The sequence below is a fragment of the Diabrotica virgifera genome, chromosome 9 (genome assembly GCF_917563875.1).
Source record: "Diabrotica virgifera virgifera chromosome 9, PGI_DIABVI_V3a".
Lineage (NCBI taxonomy): Eukaryota > Metazoa > Arthropoda > Insecta > Coleoptera > Chrysomelidae > Diabrotica > Diabrotica virgifera.
The window spans coordinates 156,663,199-156,685,809 of NC_065451.1; the positions used below are offsets into that span (position 1 = coordinate 156,663,199).

General features: G+C 33.3%; 2 protein-coding genes across 10 annotated transcripts in view; one reads left to right on the forward strand and one right to left on the reverse strand.

Moving 5' to 3' along the window:
- Positions 1-22,611, reverse strand: part of LOC126891728 (uncharacterized) — an 827,477-nt gene that overhangs the window by 286,531 nt on the left and 518,335 nt on the right. The window lies entirely within an intron of this gene.
- The window catches only part of LOC126891732 (probable chitinase 10), a 114,987-nt gene continuing 94,604 nt past the window's right edge, over positions 2,229-22,611 (forward strand). Inside the window, exons 1-3 of the mRNA XM_050661007.1 lie at positions 2,229-2,879; positions 11,964-12,131; positions 13,369-13,595. Of these exons, the coding sequence (XP_050516964.1) occupies positions 2,862-2,879; positions 11,964-12,131; positions 13,369-13,595 (413 nt within the window). The 5' untranslated portion in view covers positions 2,229-2,861. The remainder of the gene's footprint in view (positions 2,880-11,963; positions 12,132-13,368; positions 13,596-22,611) is intronic.

Here is a 22,611-nt window from a genome sequence, read left to right on the forward strand (position 1 = left end):
AGTCTTTTTTGTGTTTAGTCTTTAGTTATATTAAATTCGTGCAGCATACGTTGTAAATCATCTTCACTTTGAGAGATTTGCCATTTGGTATCCTTTTTTTGTTCTTTCTTTTTTTATTATTTTGTCTATGATCAGGTTGAACAACAGATAACTAATGGAATCTCCCTGTCTTATCCCATTGTCAGCTTCAATTGGGTCAGTTAGTTCTTCTACTATTCTTTACTCTATACTATAATTCTTCAGAGTACGTTTCTATATGTACTTTTTGCCACACTTACTATCTTTTGCGGTATTTGCAGGTCTTCCATTACTGACCATACTATTTCTCTATTTACAGAATCAAAAGCAGCTTTAATATCTATAAACGTAATATATAAGTCTTCTCCTATTTCGTTTTTCCTTTCAAATATATTTCTCAGTATGTATATATATTATCTGTTGTTCATCTTTCCTTCCTAAAAGTTGCTTGATCCTCTTCTAATTTTTCTTCCCGTTCTTTTCTAAGTTTCCTTCCTGTTATCCCGGTGTATACTTTATATGCCACTGCTGATAAGCATATGGCCCTATAGTTATCAAATTCCGTTTCATCTCCTTTCTTGTGTATTGGTATCAATAAATTTTCTTCCCAGTCTTTCGGTATCGTTTCTGTTCTCCATGCTTTCCTCATTATTTCCAGTAGCCAAAGTTTGCCTTTTTCTCCCACGTACTTCATCATCTCCGGATCTATGTCATCCGGATATTGCCAATCCTTCTTCAATATCTTCGATATTAGTTTCGTCTATTCGATTGTCTATATTAGGGTGGGCCGAAAAATTTTTTTTTGGAAATTTTAGTTGGCATAGTAGAAAAAGGTTGCAAAATGGGTCGACAATTAAACCTATTTTTTTTAACTTTTTCTTTCAAAAAAGAGCCGCGCCCCAGGGGCTGAAAAAAATTTTTTTTTCAATAATATTTTTTTAATTTGGTATAGCAAAAAACTAGAAGATATTAATTCACTTATAATGTGGAAAAAATTTAGTTAAATTATTTTAATATTTAGCCGCGCCCCTCGAGCTTTGATGAATTTGATTAATACTTTTGAATATTTAGCCGCACCGCCCCTGTGCAATTCGCCTGAGATGGAGACCGGAAATAGGAATATAATACGAGATAGACACCAGTTTGTCTTAAACTGTTGTTAGAACATGGTATTTTTCATTAAAGGCATTCCCGCGAGAACTGAGAACGTTACGCCGTGTTGTGTCATCGTATCCAGGACTGCCTTTGTTTATTCAATCAGTTAGTGATAAGTGATAAATTACATAAAATATCCGTGCAAAAAAACATTGGTCGTGTTATAGTGCAATTTGGACACATAACATAAACATGGATAAAGTTAAAACTAGGAAAACAGACATTTGCCCAATATTTGGCTTTTCTTCCGACTTAGAATGTAAAAATTGTTTGCCAACCAAAGAGGAGGTGTTTCGATGTTATTTATTTACAAGAGAACAGATCAAGGGAAATTCGAGCAAGCAGCCGCCTGAATGGGAAGTTGCGAAACTGGTTGCCAATAAAATAAAAGCTATATGGAAACTTGCTTCACTTCCAACAGTTGGTTCCAAACGCGTCATAGCCATGATAATAGCATATCATAAGAAATATCGCAACCTAAGAAAACCCCTAAAAACACGAAAATCGCCATCTTTTTTACAAAAAGTGCAAAATTTCAAACTGGACTCTAAAAAATGATTTGACATTTCTTCATGTAAATGCAGTGATTTTAAATCTTGTAAATGTGAAAAATTCTATAAAGTGCCTTTGTTAGAACAAGTGTTTTTAAAGGATCAGAGGAATGATGGAAAAATGCGAATTGCTGGAGTAGATAAGTTAAACACTGAAAAAAATGAAAAAAAAAGGAAGAAAGGATTCTTAAACTTTCAATGCATTCGACAAGTAGTCAAAAGATTGATTCCAACTCATGTAGAAGCGAACCCGAAAGTGACATTGTAGCAGATGGATTTCTACTACAATATTTTATAAAAAATATCCATTAATTTTAATCCTATCCCAAGAAAAATATCAATTTTTCTAATTTATTTTGTCAGTTTAAATATCTTTAAAATTTCCTAAGCCGCTCCTGTTCGAAATATTTCAGAATATTTTCGCAACAAAGTAAAATCATAGGAAAGTTCCTATTTATTTGAGTAGCATTTAAAACCAACATACCAACAGTAGCATCATACCAACTACGTAGATAGTTATTGTGAAATCATTCATTATTCGAGAATGAATCCTCTAAAAGGTTTGGTGTTTTTCCTTTAAGTTTTGAGCGCTAAAAATCCCATGTTATTATTGGTCTGCATTTTGAAAGATCCTTGAGTTGTAGTTGACGATTGGTCAATACTTTTGGCGGAACGATCGAGAAGAAATGCATCGTTTGGACGCGAGAGAGACGTGACGATGTAAAGTTAGTTCTAAAAGTACATCAGCTCTGTAAGCATCTTTTTGTTAGAACTCAAAAAGTCGCACTTTGCCGGCCAAAATGGTTTTCTTCTTATAGTAAAAGAACTAATGGATTTCTAACATGTCAAGGAATATAATGACAATAGTTTCACGGCATTTTAATGGATATATTATTGTGAAACAGTTCTATTGTTATGCAGTTTGATTTGCCGGTAAAAGAAGTGCGTGGTTTCCTGGTTCCTGTCCTTTATGTAGCTGTTGCTATTTTTATGATGTTTTGATTTGTTCATGTTCCAGTAAGAAATGCCCAGATGATATTATTTGGTATCGATTTTATCCAGTTTTGTAATGATTTGAATATCTTCCCCTCCCAGCCCCGTCTGAATGGAAAATTTTGAAGTTCCAAGTGTTGTGACATGGATTTTTGTTTTAAGGTATGATAATGTTTATTTTAAATAAATTCACAAGTGGATATTAATGGTAAAGGTTTTACATAATTAAATGTTTGTTTTCAACATGGAAAATATTTTATTGTAAAGTAAATGTAAAATGGCAGTGACTTTTGACAGCCATGTCAAATTTTAGTTTTGGTACACTGCTAAAAATAAATAAGGTTAAAAATTGTAAAACCATATATTTGTTTTTATTATTCATTTCTTTTTTGAGAATATGTTTATTCTCGGAGTAAGTTTTAAATAAACATTATAAAATGTACACATCTTTATTTCTGTAACCTCTTTTTTTAAAAAAATTATTAACAGATATCTAATACAAGTGAATAAGTTTTAGAACAGAAGAAAATATAATGGCATAGAAGCCAATAATGATAAATAAGTAGCCCACTATAACCCCAACGAGGAATCTACGATGAATGTCCCCCAGTTGCTTTCCAGTAAGTACTCGATATGAGAATTTGAGGATTTTTCGAACGGCGTCCCAATTTGTTTAAATAGTAGGAAAGTCCTCAAGTCTGTGTAAGTATCCTTTGCTTATTTGGTTATGTAGTTAGTCTTCTTTAAACCCTCCTACCCCTCCCAACGAATCTACGACCCGCCACCGCACAAAAAAAGTGAGCTGCCGTTCGCATGAAGGTTTGCGTGTCTGTTCCTTCTACTAGCCCCATTTCTACCCCACAGTATCTCTATAGATAGTCTTTCCTTGTCCCCATAGAGCAGACATGTAAAACGCTTCAACTGGCGCCCAACGTGGGGCTCGATCCATTTTTAGCCCCCCTGATCCCATTAGCATGTGCCCACTACCATATCCCTTTAGCCTCCTTTCGGTCTCATTTGTACTACAACTGTTAGGCAATGCCCGTCCCCTTGGGCAGCCGATCTCAGTTTGTGGTGCAGGTGTTTCCGACAACATGGAAGCTCGACTCTTGTCATTTTTTGTATGCCCATTGTTACAAGTCTAGCTTGTAGACATGTTCAACTAGTAGTTAGCCTATCTACTAGTCCCCAATGTCTTTAGCCACTCCCACTTAGTGTTACACTTGTAATACTTGTAACGTACACCCTGAAGTTTGACCCGAGTAAATATCGCCCCAGTCTTTCCAAGTAGTTTAGCCCAGATTCCTCTTGTCTTGTCCCTAGAAACTGTTTCAAGTCTTTTAGTGCCCCCGAAACTGTTTCAGTCTTTTAGTTCCCACAAAAGAGCCCATTTTTATAAATTTTGTTTACGAATGTTAATAATTTTTCCAAAGAGGTGTAAGTATGTACACATTTTGTTGTGGTGTTGATTTGGTCATGCTGCTGATTGTATAGGCATGTACCATTTCATACATCATAGTGTATTTAACTTATAACCCCATATTATGTAAACCGTAGTATACTGGTATTGTATTGTATGTATCGTACAAGAGAATAGTATGTTTAATATAGTAGCGTACTTACTATATTGTATTGATATTGTACCCATGATGAAAGCATTGGTTAAATTTTTTGGAAAATATTGATGAATTATATAGACATAGACAAACAGATGAGTAAAAAATAAAGTATAAAATTTTTTTTAGAAAATTTTGGTAAAAAAAGTAACGTTAAAAATTTTTTTTAAAATTTTGCTAAAAGTTACAATTAAAATGTTTAGAATATTGAATCCACTTATAGAGTATAACAATATGTTATATTTTTTTGCATGTATTCTTGTAGATCATCAGTTTTTTACAGAATAAACGTTTTTTGTGATTATTGATTTGGTCGTTTGAGTAGATGTGTGATAATAGTTGGTATGGTCCGTGTATGAGCTAATTCGGTATGGTCTGTGTGAGTAAGTTCCGTGATTTTCCAGCGAAGCCTATCTATATTTGGGTATATTATTGCCACAGGTTAGTTGGAGAAGTCATCCTTGAAGAAGTAACCCCATGAAGAAGTGAAGAGGGAAACCGTGGCGAGGCCCCTCCACTTATTAATGAAGAAGTAGACCCCTTGTTTTTTCAAGCAGCCAGGAGAAAAGCTATCACTTTTTGATTTGAAGATAGCGTACTCTGTCGACACTGTTTTGAAAATAACCCTTGATATATGGATTTGTTCATGTTAGAAGTGAAGAAAAAGTAACCCCATGAAGAAGTGAAGAGGGAAACCGTGGCGAGGCCCCTCCACTTATTGATTAAAAATGATGTATGTTTTCTTGTATCTGGCATATCACAAGTGTAATACTCGTGATGAGGAAGTGTTTTACAGTTGTCTGGGAATACTCCCATTAATAGTCGGAGCAAGAACGGTTTTATTTGTGTAAGCTCATATAAGAACCAAATTTCAATATTTATTTGTGTTTGTAAGCCCATGTATATGGAGTATATATAAGAACCAAGTTTCAATATTTGTTTGTGTTTGTAAGCCCATGTATATGGAGTATGACTAAGAACCAAGTTTCGATATTATTTGTGTTTGTAAGCCCATGTGTATGGAGAATGTATAAATGCCCTATGAGTCTTTTGTTCCCTGTTTGTTTGTCTATCCCTTTTTTGTCTGGAAATTCTAGAGTCTGTTATCCCGTAATGTCTGTTAGCCCATGTCCCTGATGGAGTTTGATTTTTTTTGGCGAATAGTTCGTTGACCTCTCTTGTGTTTGTTCATTGAAAGTAGGCCAAGAGCAGAAGCTGTGACAAGGCTGGTGAGCTTAGGATCTGGCCGCGTTGAGTACAGGTGAAGCTTGCTTTCGGTGGATAAATGGAAGTGGTCGTTCGTCGGAATTGTCATTCTTTCCAATGTCCCTTTGGTCTTTCCCTTGTGTGTTTGCTTTCATCCCTGTTTTGAAAAAGTAGTCTAACCCCAGTTTGGAAGAGTGAAGTCTACTCATGTTTTGGAAAAATAAAGTCTACCCATTGTTTTGGAAAAGTAAGATCTACTCATGTTTTGGAAAAGTAAGATCATATCCCCGGTTTTGAAAAATAAAGAATATCCCAGTTTGTGATTTGAAAATGAGAAAGTTGTCTTGTGAACTTTCATGAAAGGCTTTTATGTCCTAGGTAGGACTGTTGATTGAAAACGTAATGATGTAGTATTTCCTATGTCATGTGTTACGTTCATTTTTTTTTGGTCTTGATTAAATAGTTTGATATCCCGTTTGAATCCAGTATACTAGTTTTTTTGGTCTTTTGTATGTTGTCACACGCGTTCCCCCCCCTTGTTGGTCTTGTTTGAATGAGTTGTTGAGATGTCATTTTTGACATTTTATCTCAACGAGGTATTTAGACTGCATTGTCTAAATCCTCCTTTTGCAGAACCGTTGCCGAATGTCCCGTGAAACTCGCTAGGTGTTTAGAGTTTAAGCAGATGCCTATCTGCTGAGCCAAGAGCTCAGAAAGATTTTTTAGTTTTTGAAAACCAATCCTGGTTAGGCAACGAGGTGATGAGGCTGTGTCTGCCCTGCTATATGGTATATATTATATGGTATATATAGTATATATGTCACTTGTGTTACTGCAGTGGATGTCAGCGAGGTCCACACAGGGCACAAGATTATTTCTTTCCCAAGGCACAGAAACTCTTGTCACCTACAGTTCTTTGTAGAGTCAAGAAACATTTAAGTCTACTCGACTTTAAAGAGTCTGGCGATTGATGGCACGCTAGCCCACTCCCTAACAATGATGTTTTGTTTTTGTTTAATCCCCACTAGCCATTATTTAAATATTTTTGTATTGTTGTCCTGTCACACCCAAGAAGTCAATGTTTATTTTTGTAGTTATCGAAAACTGAATTGGTAATCCAGTTTCCTCTCTTCCGAGGAGGCTATTGTAGCAGATGGATTTCTACTACAATATTTTATAAAAAATATCCATTAATTTTAATCCTATCCCAAGAAAAATATCAATTTTTCTAATTTATTTTGTCAGTTTAAATATCTTTAAAATTTCCTAAGCCGCTCCTGTTCGAAATATTTCAGAATATTTTCGCAACAAAGTAAAATCATAGGAAAGTTCCTATTTATTTGAGTAGCATTTACCAACTACGTAGATAGTTATTGTGAAATCATTCATTATTCGAGAATGAATCCTCTAAAAGGTTTGGTGTTTTTCCTTTAAGTTTTGAGCGCTAAAAATCCCATGTTATTATTGGTCTGCATTTTGAAAGATCCTTGAGTTGTAGTTGACGATTGGTCAATACTTTTGGCGGAACGATCGAGAAGAAATGCATCGTTTGGACGCGAGAGAGACGTGACGATGTAAAGTTAGTTCTAAAAGTACATCAGCTCTGTAAGCATCTTTTTGTTAGAACTCAAAAAGTCGCACTTTGCCGGCCAAAATGGTTTTCTTCTTATAGTAAAAGAACTAATGGATTTCTAACATGTCAAGGAATATAATGACAATAGTTTCACGGCATTTTAATGGATATATTATTGTGAAACAGTTCTATTGTTATGCAGTTTGATTTGCCGGTAAAAGAAGTGCGTGGTTTCCTGGTTCCTGTCCTTTATGTAGCTGTTGCTATTTTTATGATGTTTTGATTTGTTCATGTTCCAGTAAGAAATGCCCAGATGATATTATTTGGTATCGATTTTATCCAGTTTTGTAATGATTTGAATATCTTCCCCTCCCAGCCCCGTCTGAATGGAAAATTTTGAAGTTCCAAGTGTTGTGACATGGATTTTTGTTTTAAGGTATGATAATGTTTATTTTAAATAAATTCACAAGTGGATATTAATGGTAAAGGTTTTACATAATTAAATGTTTGTTTTCAACATGGAAAATATTTTATTGTAAAGTAAATGTAAAATGGCAGTGACTTTTGACAGCCATGTCAAATTTTAGTTTTGGTACACTGCTAAAAATAAATAAGGTTAAAAATTGTAAAACCATATATTTGTTTTTATTATTCATTTCTTTTTTGAGAATATGTTTATTCTCGGAGTAAGTTTTAAATAAACATTATAAAATGTACACATCTTTATTTCTGTAACCTCTTTTTTTAAAAAAATTATTAACAGATATCTAATACAAGTGAATAAGTTTTAGAACAGAAGAAAATATAATGGCATAGAAGCCAATAATGATAAATAAGTAGCCCACTATAACCCCAACGAGGAATCTACGATGAATGTCCCCCAGTTGCTTTCCAGTAAGTACTCGATATGAGAATTTGAGGATTTTTCGAACGGCGTCCCAATTTGTTTAAATAGTAGGAAAGTCCTCAAGTCTGTGTAAGTATCCTTTGCTTATTTGGTTATGTAGTTAGTCTTCTTTAAACCCTCCTACCCCTCCCAACGAATCTACGACCCGCCACCGCACAAAAAAAGTGAGCTGCCGTTCGCATGAAGGTTTGCGTGTCTGTTCCTTCTACTAGCCCCATTTCTACCCCACAGTATCTCTATAGATAGTCTTTCCTTGTCCCCATAGAGCAGACATGTAAAACGCTTCAACATTTCCTCCAGCGAAGAAGACTTTACCAAAGATGAAGACTTTAAGTGGTCATATTCTCTAGAAGAGCCACAGGAGAAAAATTCACTAACCAAAATTTCCAACCAACTCAGAGTTGCATTACCAAATGTTGCTCAGATTGCCGATATGACTGGTGCATCAAATCGAACAGTAGCCAAAATTGCAACAGCTGCATTGGAAGATTTTGGACTTGTCACGTCAGATAATCTAATTAATGTAGTGGATAAAAATAAGGTTCGTCGAGAATTACAAAAAATAAGAAAACACTTACAAGAAAATGCTACCAAACAAAGAAAAGACATTGAAGCTATTTACTTTGATGGTAGAAAAGATCAAACAATGAAGCTAGTTGAAGGCCGCCGTAACATTGAACAAGAGGAACATGTAGCATTATTAGAGGAGCCGGGAAGCAAATATTTTGGTCACCTATCATTAAATCCACCAGCAAACGCTGCCAACATAGCGAAAAATATTTTATCTTATATGAAGGAAAATTTCGTTAACCCAAGAAACTCTAAAGCAATAGGCTGTGATGGCACGAACGTCAACACTGGGTGGAAGGGCGGTGTAATTAGAACAATTGAAGTTCAAATTGGAAAGCCACTTCAATGGGTTGTTTGTTTGCTACATGCAAATGAGTTACCCCTACGTCACTTGCTCCAACACTTTGATGGACAAACGAAAGTACCAAACTCGTTTTCGGGACCAATTGGTTTATTGCTGGCATCATGCGAAACCAAACCCATCCAAAAGTTTGAATCAATTGATATCGTATTATCTGAAGTTGACAAAAATAGTTTAAGCACAGATCAGAAATATCTATATCAGATTTGTTGTGCAATTAAAAATGGTTTTTGTTCTGAAGCTTTATCTAAAAGAGATCCTGGAAAAATCAATCATGCGCGGTGGTTGACCACAGCCAACCGACTACTGCGCTTGTATGTAGCCACAACTAATCCTTCCCAGAATTTTCTACTTTTAGTTGAGTTTATCACGAAAGTTTACGCACCTATGTGGTTTAACATAAAATCGCGTCCTTCAATTGAATATGGCTCCATACATTTATGGGAAACCATAAATAAATCAAGACACCTTCCTGAAGAAGTGAAAATAATTATAGATAAAGTGATTCAAACTAACGCTTATTTTGCCCATCCGGAGAATATATTGACAGCTATGATTGCCGACGAAAGAAGTCATATTAGAGAACTTGGTTTTCGACAATGAATGCTTTTTAACAGAGCCCCCGCTAACGATGAATTTTAAAAATGAAGAACTGCTAGCAGCTATTAAAAATAGGTCGTTTTTAAATATAAGCAAATTACCAAGTCACACTCAAGCCGTTGAGCGATGTATAAAGATTGTAACAGAAGCATCTAGCAAAGTTTGTGGTCACTCGGCTAGGGACGGATTTATAAGAGTTAGACTAGAGGCAAGACAGAACTTACCTACATTCGAGAATAAGTCACAATATTTTACAGCTAAAGAGGTAAAAACATCAAATAATTAACTTTTACTTTACTATTATTAAATTTAGATTTTACTACATAACATTTAAGGGAGGGAGGCGGTTGCAACTCGACATGCAGCCACCTCCCCGTGGTGAGTTGTGGGTTGAATAAATGATGATAAAAATAGAATGTTATTGCAAAATTTAAATAAATCATCATTTTTTCAAGCGAAGAGCTGCATATTTCGAATTTTTTATTCAAGTGCATTTTTCAAAACGCCAGGGGCGCGGTTAAATATTAAAATAATTTGACCAAATTTTTTTCTCATCATAAATGGGCTTATATCTTTTAGTTTTATGCTATACCAAATAAAAAAAAAAAAAATTCAGAAAAAAAATTTTTTCGACCCCTTGGGGCGGGGCTAAATTTTTTTTAATTAAAATAAAAAAAAACTGTTTGATTGTCTGCCCATTTTGCAACTTTTTTTTACTATACCAACTTCATTTTCCAAAAAAAAAAATTTCTTCCCTTTTTCGGCCCACCCTAGTCTATATGCTCTTCTATTTCTTTGTAATGTTTATTCCATATGATTAGTATGTCTTGGATGATTGTTTTCAATTTATTTCATTCATTCCTAATTCCTTATTTCTTATTTTATTCCCAAATTGTTTACTGTTATTTCCCAAACCTTCTTTCAATTTTTCACCGAATTCCTTCCAGCTCTTCTTCTTCTCGTCTTTTACTAGTCCTTTTAATATATTCCTTTGTCGTTTCTCACTCATTTATTTCTCTCATTTATTCTCTCATTCTCACTCATTTATTTAATAGTTAATTAAATTCAATCATTTAGAAATTGTTTGCATTTTTACAATATAAAATAACTGTATACACATAAAATTCCATATCTAGAATTTCTTGTCAATATTCTTTCAATGTCATATTTCAGTCTGCCAGTTTCAAGCCAAGATGAAGAATCCATTATAGTCTAATTGTATTCTTTTAACATCGACTTATTGTCGACATTGTTGTAGCCTAAATGGCTTAATTTTTATAATGGTAAGGTCATTCGACCTACCTATGTAGCTAGTTCCAACAACTTTGGATCTGAAATAAGTAACCGCATGTTTTAATTTATTTCCTAACTTTTTATCAGTCAAAACTTCAACTTTGCCTTTTTGTATAGTGGTTTACTTATTTTAGGTTTCAACCTGATGATGGACTAATTAGTCCGAAAACGTTTGTTTTGTACTAGTGATGTACCCACTTTAATCCAACTTGGATCTTTTTTAGAAAAATTTTAATAAATTTATATACCATCTACCTACAAGAGATGTTTTACTTCCTTAGTAATATTTCTCTGTCTTCTTCTTGTCTCTGTCTTGTTCTTGTCATATTTATGCATCGCTTCCACATTTCTTTCTTCTTTTTTACTGATTGCTTTGTTTCCTTTTTCCACCATCCACTTCTTTTATTATTCTTCCCATTCTTAATTTTTAACTATTTATAATGGGAAATAAGCCACAATTATTAAAAAATGATTTTTATTAACGTTTCGACGCCCAAATCGGGTGCCGTTGTCAAAAAGTATTTTGACAACGGCACCCGATTTGGGCGTCGAAACGTTAATAAAAATCATTTTTTAATAATTCTGGCTTATTTCCCATTATAAATAGTTAAAATTGTAAAAATGCCACAAGAAAATAGCTTCAGAACAGCATTCCCATTCTTAGATGTACATCTCATTTTTTAGATATAGCTACAGTCGATCCTTTTTTTCCTACCGAATAGACAACCTTGTTTACTTTTACTAAATTTACAACATACTGAAAAAATTAGTTAAGAAGAAACAGTAGCGATCAACAGGTAGCGAAAACGCGTTCCAAGATTGCGTCTGTAATTTTGAATATTTTTTCGAGATAGGTGGCACACGTATTCGTAATATAATAAAGAATGGCGATACAGAGCCCAATTTGAAAAATATATTAATATGTGGAAATTACTCTGTAATTAAATACAGTATTAAAAAAACGAGCCTGTACCGCCATTAAAAAGAACAAAAAATACACTTTCTTCAAATAAACTTTTTTATCCGATACCTCGATTTTGTGTCATTTTGGAACTACTAATGAAATAAAAAGTTTTAGCAAATTCGGAGCAAATATCCTTATTGACTGCCCTAATTTTAGATATCAGAAGTAATCGTTAATGATGGATATAGGGGGGAAACTCAAAAATACATTGCTGATGTGGCTCTACTCATTACCCAAGACCTTTTTAAACTTGATCCGATCGTTCAGCCAATATGTATGGATAACATGAATAGCATACATTTAAATAATTATCAAATAGGAGAGGTAAGTGTAAAGATATAAAAAATTTAACTCAAAAAACTAAAAAACTCAAGCAAGTGTTTTTGTGTAACTGTTTGTGTAATTGGTAAATAAAATCGCTAACAAAAATATTCAAAGGAATTCAAAAATATTTCAAAGCGTTTTAGGTCTTATCAGACCATCAGCAATCTACCTGAACCTTTTCAAAAAACCACTTACCATACGATTTAAAAATTTTGGTTTACATTTAAAAGGTTATTAAAAATTAAATTACACAATGCCGATGATTATGGATTTCTGAACCGATGTTGTTTCACTTGAAGTATTACCCAGGCAGCGAAGTGACGTCAATAACGTCGAGGAAACGTCAGCTTTTGGTTGAATATAAACACGTGTTTGAACATTACGTCATATATGACGTTAAAATACGTTTAAAAATACGTTTTCATTTCAAACAGCAGAAAGTCTGACGTTACAAAAATGGGAGGAGCTTAACGGGTTAAAGCTTATAATATATTGTATATTGACGTTTATAAGCTTAAGTTGTCATAAGAAATTTTTCATTTATTGTTTACGTGGTTTGTGTGGTTTTCATTTAAATATTTAGTTGAAGAAACGCGTTAATTAAGAGATTTTTATTCGTTTTTCTCAAGTGAGTAGTGAGTTAGTTTAGTTAATGCAATAGTTCTTCTTGAAAACGGTTTGAGGTTATGTGTTGTGTTTTGGTGAATATTTTCTGTTAATGAACTAATTATGTGTTATCAAGTTTAATTAAATTAATTTGTTAATAAGTTATTTATTAGTCTATATGTGGTTTCAGTTTTGACACAGAAGTAGGTATACCTTAGCCTATAAGCTAAATTTAAAACAGTTAAATGAAAAATTGCAATACCAACAATACCCATACGAATAATTATTATTGTGTATTTTTAAAACCATAAAATGAAAAATAATCTAAAAAAACGACATAAAAACTACGTTTTTTATATCACCTATTTAAAACGTGATAAAAATGACGTCAGTTATGGTGGGACATATTCACGTGACTTTCGACGTCGAAAAAACAACGTGACAAACTGACGTGGTTTGTTTATAATTATTATGACGTCTTTTCAACGTTTTGTAAACCTTATTTGTTTGCCTGGGTAGTACAGCAGTATTAATTAAAAAATTTCTTTAGTTTTATAAATTTTTATTTTAAACTAATTGGTTTTCATTAATTAATTTAGACGTAATATTTAATTTCCATCACAATTTTCAGGTAGCTGGTTGGGGACTTACTGAAGAAGAAAAGCCCTCAGAAATCCTCAAAGCAATGAGAATACCATACAAAGATAGGACCACGTGTTCTAAAGAGCTACCAGAGAGCTGGGAAGAAGTGTATAATATTTTTGATAAAATTTGTGCTGGTCGTCCGAATGAAAGTATTGCGGTCTGTCAAGGAGACAGCGGGAGCGGACTTATTTTTAAAAATCGAGAAGACAATAGGTATATACCGTTATCATATCATACCGATCAAATAACTGACTTTTTGGATATACAAATTTCACTAATTTTTTGGATATTGAAGTCAAAGCGGGGATTAAAAAGTACACTATTATCTGAATTCAAGCTTTCGGAAACAAAAAAAAATAATGGATTCTTTGTAAAAGGTATAATTAAAAGACTCCAATTAGGGTTACATCACATTAACAAAACGTTTTCGGATTAACAAATAATTCATCATCAGTGTTCTTCTTCTTCTTGTGCCACTCCTATCGGAGATTGGAAATCATCAAGGCTACCCTGACTTTGTTTACAGCTGACCTAAAAAGTGCATTAGTGGTGCAGCCAAACCACTCTCTCAAATTTCGCATCCACGACATTCTTCTACGGCCTGGATTCCGTTTTCCTTCTAATTTTCCTTGCATTATATTTTGAAGTAATGCGTATTTATGACCTCTCATCAGGTGACCCAAATACTCGAGTTTTCTTCGTTTTATCGTTAATAAAATTTCTGGGTCTCTTCCTATCCTTCGTATTACTTCAAGATTTGTGATTCTTTCAACCCAACTTATCTTCAGCATTCGACGGTAGCACCACATCTCGAAACTTTCAATATTTTTATGTTGTTCTGTTTGAGAGTCCAGGCCTCTACACCGTATAATAGCGTGTTAAATACGTAGCAACTTAGCATTCTTAATCGTAGAGGGATGCTTATATCTCTGTTGCAGAAGAATTTTCTCATCTTTATGAAGGTGACCCTGGCAATTTCGATACGTCTTTTTATTTCATTGTTTTGGTCTCCAGTTTCGTTTATTAAAGTTCCCAAGTATTTATAACTTGATACTTTTTCAATTTGAATGCCGTTTATACTAATATGTGCTGGTTGTGTCATGATTTTACTGAAGACCATATACTTGGTTTTTTTGATATTAATGTTTATGCCATAATTGTTGCAAGCAATATTTATGTTTGTAAGTAATCGTTGTAATTCTTCTACTGTTCTTGCAACTAGTACAGTGTCGTCTGCGTATCGAATATTCTTTACAACCTCTCCATTGATTACGATTCCTTCATTTGCTTGCAAAAGGGCTTTCTGACAGATGCTTTCACTATATACATTAAATAGCAGTGGTGACAAAATGCATCCCTATCTTACTCCTCCACGTATTTCTATTGCTTTTGATATCTCGTTTTCTATTTTGATGTTAGCTTTCTGATTCCAGTATAAGTTGAGAATTATTCGCAGATCTTTATTATCTATGTCTTTTCTTTCAAGAATGCCTCTTAGCCTATCGTGGCGTACTCTGTCAAACGCTTTTTCAAAATCGATAAAACATGCATGTACTTCTTGATTAACGTCTAGGCATCTTTGTGTAAGAACATTCAAACCGAAGAGAGCTTCTCGAGTACCTAGTCCTTTTCTGAACCCCATCTGTGTATTACTAATATCTGACTCCAACTTTTGATAAACTCGGTTGTGGATGATTTTTAGAAATATCTTTAGTAGATGGCTCATTAAAGATATTGTTCGATGTTCTGAACATTCTTTTGCATTGGATTTCTTTGGCAGTGTAACGAATGTAGACAGCAGCCACTCTTGAGGTATAATACCAGTATTGTATACTGTGTTAAATAAGTGCAATATTATACCTATTGATTCATCATTCAAGAGCTTTAGTAATTCAGTAGGAACCTCATCGGGTCCATTTGCCTTTCCAGTTTTGGAATTTCTAAGTGCCATTTCTACTTCACATTTTAGGATTTCAGGTCCCGTTTCACCATTTACCTTGTCAATGTTATTTCTGTTGTCCTCAAACAATTCTCTTATGTATTCACTCCATCTATTAATTTTTTCTGTTAAGTCTACAATAATATTTCCGTCTTTGTCCTTAAGCAAACTTATTTGATGTCTTCTTTGGGTTCCTGTAAGTTCTTTTACTTTTTTATGTATATTGAATGTGTCATACTTTCTTTCATAGTCTTCCATTTCTACACATTGTTCTTTAATCCATGATTCTTTGGCCTTTTTTATTATTTGCTTTATGTTCTTATCAACATCTCTGTATTTTTCTGAATTATTCTTCAATTTGCGTCTTTCATCCATTAGTTCTAGTATGTCTGGTGTCATCCACACCTTATGTTTGTTTGGAGATTTGGTTAGGTGTTTCTTTCCCGTAGTTCTTATTATAGTGTTTATATACTTCAGTTTTTCATCTATGTTGTCTGTTCTGCGGATTTGGTTTTCTGCTACACTGAGGTCGGTGTTGATTTCTTCGCGCACTGTTTGTCGTCGGTGTTCACTTTTAAGCTGACTTAAGTCTAACGTTGGGATGATGGTTTTTCTCATTTTCTTTGGTCTAGCTTCTAACACAGATACTACTGGATTATGATCCGAACCGATATCAGTTCCAGGGTAAGTTTTAGTAGATTTCACGGCATTACGGTATCTTTTTGTCACCATTATGTAATCTATTTGGTTTCTGATTACTTTTTCTTGTGTGTGTTGAGGTGACGTCCACGTATACAGTCTCCTTGGGGGTAATTTAAAGAATGTATTAGTTATTATTAAATCTTCGCTTTGGCAAAACTGAACTAAACGATCACCCCTTTCATTTCTACTACCTAAGCCGTATTCACCGACATTTTCTCCAACTTTACCCTGACCTACCTTGGCGTTCAGATCGCCCATTACTATGTTACTGTGTTGTCTCTTTGTTGTTCTCATCACCTCTTCTAAGTGTTAGAAAGTCCTAAAATAATAAGTATAACCTAATTAATAAAGGAAAATATTGTAAAAAGTTGACTAAGGTTAAGAATTGCCAGAGGTCATACTTACAATAGCATGGATGCGTGAGCCACCAAGAAGTTATGAGTAAAAACCCTTTAAATGTTACGAGATCTTAAATGGTATAATAATAATATGTTAATAATAATACTGAATGTTGCAAATATTCTTGGATATTACCCAGAGCAACTCTAACCCACGTGGATGTAATGTGAAAAGAATGAAACTCACATATTGAGAGTTGAATGTCAACTAAAGGTAAAGGAACTTTAGAAGTATGTCAAAGACAAACTGTCAATGCAACGTTATCAACTGTTGTATTGTTACTTCAGCCAAAGAATTTAAAGTTTATGTTGATATTGAAAATAAAACATTATCAAATATCCATATATTGGGGTTAAACATTCTTCTTCTTGCAGTACCGTCTCCTATCGGAGGTTGGCTACCATCACAGCAATCTTAACTTTGTTGGCTGCAGCTCTGAACAACTGTATTGAACTGCACCCATACCACTCTCTTAAATTTCGCAACCAGGAAATCCTCCTACGTCCCACATTTCTCTTTCCGGAGATTTTCCCTTGGATGATGAGTCTTAGCAGAGAGTACTTTTCTCCTTTCATTATGTGGTATAAATATTCCAGTTTTTTCGTTTGTATGGTTTTTATGACTTCGCATTCCTTAGAAGTACGAAAAAGTTCGAAAGTAAATGGCTCTAATAATTATTCCAATAAACAGCAATGTAATTTGCAATTTACTTTCGTTCTTCATATTTTGCACAATAAAATATTCGTTGTCGAGATAATCCAACACACTCGTATATTGGTGGAATAGGGTATACACGAAATTTTCGATTGTCTAAATCTGACTGAATTGAAAATCGGACCAAATCTCCTCTTAAAGTTTAGGAAAAGACTCGTCCATCCATATGTCAACTCTCCATTTTGGTCCAAGGGTGTGGATTTTGCGGCCCTTCCCATTTAGGGTCTGTTTTTCGTTCTCGTCCACAAAACTCCCAAAAATTACCTTTCCAACGCATGTCTAATTTTGAAAATCGGTTCTACCATTCAAAAGTTATCGAGCTCAGAAGTATGACTCAATTTTTATTTAAAAAGGGGTAAATGTTTGTGGATGTATGTAAGGGTGGGGCATTAGTATGACAAAGTCCAATTACTCGTTTGTCGTACGAGATACGAAAAAAAAATATTTAGGTAAAAGTTGGAACACATAGGACCATAATTTAAAAATATTTTCAAATATACAGGGGCGTGCGTATTGACAGGGTGACACAAAATTATGTTTTTTTAAATGGAACACCCTGTATATTTTTACATTTTTTGATTCTACTCAATGTGTACATTCTTAAAATATATGGTTTTGTAATATTATACGAGGTAGTTGAAAAGATAATTACGTTCTTTTGTTAATTTTGTAGCAATATTTACACCCGGTAGAATTGTAGTGATTTGACATCAAATTTTTATTTTACGTTCAAACGATTTTTAATATAGTCTACTATTGTTAAACATTAACAGTGTAACGAAATGTTAAATTTTAGTATACAGGGTTGGTCGAAACTCGGAATGAGTATTTTCTTAGTTTTCTTAAATGGAACACCCTATATTTTAGTATTGTAATAAAATGATATTTTATGGTACTTTTTTATTTCTTAAGCATTCCCTATACCTAAGTGCTTTAATTTGTAAGTTATTCGTGATTTTTTAAGCCAAACATTAATTGCAAGAAAATTACGTGAAATTTTATTAGGTGGCCATGAAAATATTCAATCAAAAATAATTTTTCGAAAAAAAAATACATCATAGTCTGGTATGACCCTTAATTTATTAATATTGGATGAGATATCCAAATAAATTCGTAGTTAAAATTGTTGGTGCGCAAAATATTAATAAAAACATACAATATTCTACCTAGTCGGCTATGACACTAAATTTCCTTAAAAATTTGATATTATACAATTTTTAGAGTTCCAGTTGCTTTGTTACCATGACTTATATGAATTTTTCTAAGGAGGAACTGATTAATAAGAGTTTTGTGCTAGTGGAGTATAACAAAAATGTGCTACTAGCAATAAGAATTTTTCATCAAAAATTCCCTGATGGACGAAAACTAAGAAAAGAAACGTTTAAAAATATACTAGAACGGTTTCAACGGACTAGACACTTAGATTATGATAAATCTGGTCGAACAAAAACTATTGTAAGTGAAGAAAACAGGAATTAAATTTAATCCTTAGTGTCACTGAGGATCTGCATATTAGTACGTACAACCGTTCTTACAACCCAAGTATCTAGTCTGTTAAAACCGTTTTAGTATACTTTCAAAAGATTCTCTTTTTGGTTGTCGTCTATAAGGGAATTGCTGATGATAAATTTGTATTGCAAGTAGCTCATTTTTGTTATACTCTCCTAGCACAAAGCCATTTTAATCAGTTCCTCATTAGAAAAATTAATATTAGTAATGGTAACAAATCAACTGGAACTAAGTATAATGTCAAATGTTTAAGCAAATTTTGTGTCATAGCCAACTAGGGAGAATTTTGTATGTTTGATTAACATTTTAAGCACCAACAACCTTAACTACGAATGTATTTGGATATCTCATCCAACAGTAATAAATTAAGCATCACACTAGATTATTATGTATTTTTTTTTCTAAAAATTATTTTTGATTGGATATTTCACTGCCTCCTAATAAAATTTCACATAATTTTTGTTACAATTAATGTTTGGCTTAAAGAATCACGAATAACTTACAAATTAAAGCACTTAGGTATAGGGAATGATTAAGAAATAAAAAAGTACCATAAAATATCATTCCAATACAATACTAAAATACAGGGTGTTCCATTTAAGGAAACTCAGAAAATACTCATTCCGAGTTTCGACCCACCCTATATACTAAAATTAAACATTTCGCTATACTGTTAATGATTAACAGTAGTAGACTATATTAAAAATCGTATGAATATAAATAGAAAATTTGATGTCAAATCACTACAATTCTACAGGGTCTAGATTTTGCTACGAAATTAACAAAAAAACGTAACTAACTTTTAAACTACCCCGTATAATATTACAAAATCATACATTTTAAGAAAGGAAACATTGAGGAGAATCAAAAAATGTAAAAATATACAGGGTGTTCCATTTAAAAAAACATAAGTTTGTGTCACCCTGTCAACACGGACGCCCCTGTATATTCTAAAATATTTTTAAATTATGGTACTATGTATGCCCCAACTTTTACCTAAATAACTTTTTTTCGTATCTCTTTAAGACAAACGCGTAATTGGACTTTGTCACACTAATGCCCCACCCTGTATGTATGTATGTGGAAAAGTTACACCGATCTGAATTTTTTTTCTGTGTTTAAAGAGGAGGTCAGGGCCGATTCAGAACCGGTGTAGTTTGTGACTTTTGACCACCCATGCTCCAGCTATAGGGCTTGGTAGTTACAAAATGGCATATTTTTTTGGCGTATATATCTTGGGTTCAAGGAGAGACAGGAAAACCGCAAATAGATTAAATCAATAGCGTTAAGCTTTTAAATGATGCCTAACAGATTAGGAAGAGACATACACACGGCTAATTATAACCAAAAAACTGAAAAAGCAAACTTTCAAAATTTTGGTTTTTTGACAATTACTCAAAATTTCAAACTACGAATTACGCCAATAACTGAGCGTTTGTAGGAGGACTCTAGACGCGTCTAACGGTGTATATCTCATATCTGGACAAATTTGAATTTTTAAGTTATAGGCTTCATTATGATCAAATCTATTTCTTATGGGGAAAACGGGTTTTCAAGTTCAATAGTTCCGTAATACCTTCAGTTATCATACTTGACCTTGGATGCATCAGATACTAATTGTCAATACGCAAACTCATGTTTAATGATCAAAATCGGTTAAGCCGTTCAGAAGTAATCGAGCTCCAAAAGTATAATCTATTTAACCATTATAGCCGAAATAGTTTCTGTAGTTGTAGTGGTTACGATGCTAAGATTGATCGTACAATCTGAGTTCATTTGCCGGCCATAATTATAAGCATGGTTGGGATGTGAGCTAGGATTGTCTTATCACAAGTCTGCTGTCCTAACTACTAGATCATTTGGGAGAGAATGCGACAAAGGCGACCATTTATAACGCTTAACGTGTAATCGAGAAACATTACATTCAACTTCATATAAGTATTTAATTTATAAAAAAACTTTTAAAAACTCCTGATACAAGATTAAAAAACCGCTAAACGTCGTAAAAATGAGTGGCGCATACAATATTCCAGCTACAAAAGATCTGATATGAGTATTACGTGGCGCGAAAAGGTATTTTAATTTTGATGAAAAATAAAATTCTAGTTTTATTTTGAAAGATTTTTTCCATAATGTTTGCAAAATTTGAAGTAAAACGCGCCACAAAAAAGAATGTGTGTGTACTATGTACGCACGTAAGAAGATATTCTTCTATTATATAATAGGTAATTTAAACGAAGTAAATATACTTAAAAGGTTATTTGTATTTTATTTAAAAATCAAACTAACTTTCTTATCTACCACTTTCAAAAAATTTTTATTAAAACAACCAAAAATAAAAAAAAAATATCAATCGCCCGGGAATTGAACCCGCAACCTTCCAATCTCAGTGCTACCGCATTTCTAACTACTCCATCGAGGCACTAAAAATAAACATGTAAGTTTCGGATATAATTACACAACACGGCGACATATAGTATAAAAATATTATGCCTACATAATATTTTATTAATCCAAAAACACAAGAATTATAATAAATACTACATTTTCTAAAACCAATAATATATTCTTTTAATGACTTATTTGCACGGTTACAGATACATACATACCTATCTTGAAATATTAGGAATGAACTACATACTGTCAGTGTGCGCAGGCGCGCGGTAAATGTACAATTTTACCCTCAATCGATTCGCCGCTAAAGAAGAATATCTTCAAAAAGCCTCAATATGCAAACTGTATCAAAGTTACTCTTTTGTGGCGCGTTTTACTTTAAATTTAGCAAATATTAATAGCAAAAAATCTTTTAATATAAAACTAGAATTTTATTTTCCATCAAAGTGAAAATACATTTCTGCGCCACGTAATACTCATATCATCTATTTGTAGCTGGAATATTGTATGCGCCACTCATTTTTACGGAGTTTAGCGGTTTTTTATTCTTGTTTAGATATACATACAGATATACAGTGAGCACGTAAAGGTTGGAATAAATTCATTTTCTCGAGAATGGACGATTTTGGAAAAAAATCCCGAGACACGTCGATTCTTATTTTTTAATTACGACTTTTTGGCATCTACATCATACTAGTGACGTCACCCATGAGAATAGGGTCATGTGATAGCTCATTTGAAATGTAATTAAATTCTCTATGCAGTAATATAAACATTAACATAATTATTTACACAGGGTGTCGAAAAAAAATTTTTAATTAAATTTATTGGCATAAAAAGAAGATCTGTGCAGTTTATTTAATTCAAAATATATTTTTTGCACGATTGATCATTTTTGACTGTTTACCGTGACAGATTTTGCGTCAGTAGGTGACATTTACTAGCAACTCGACGGTAAGTAATCCAACTCGACGGTAAGTACTCCAACTCGACGGTAAGTAATTCACTTACCGTCGAGTTAAAAAATCTCTTAATTTTAATTTATTTTTTGAAAGAATAAAGAAAACTAACGAATTATTTATTAATATTGAAACTTATGGTACAATTTTTTAAATTATTTTGCAGAATTTCTAAATATGGAATTTTATCGTCTGGTTTATTAACCACTGTAAAAGTACGCTGGATGTTCGTTTTTGTATTGGGTACTTTTACAATCATTAAACCATCGGTTTGTTGGATGTCATTCATAGTAATATTATATAATTCTTCTCTTCTACAGGCACCAGATATTCTAAATATCATTGCTACCTACAAATTATGAAAAAATCTTCATTAGAGTATTTCTTTTACCTAAACTAGCTTATATTACCTTGTGAACTAGAAATTCTTCATCCGGTGCTTCCATCAGAAATGTTTCAAATTGCTCCCGTGTAAAAATGCTCGCTTTCTTAGGCCTATAGCCAACATTTTTTCTCTTCAAATACGCGATCAAAGTTGAAAACTTGGAAATATCAATGCCATCATAAAGAAAAACGGTGGATTTGATCATTGAATATTCTGCCCAGAGGCTTC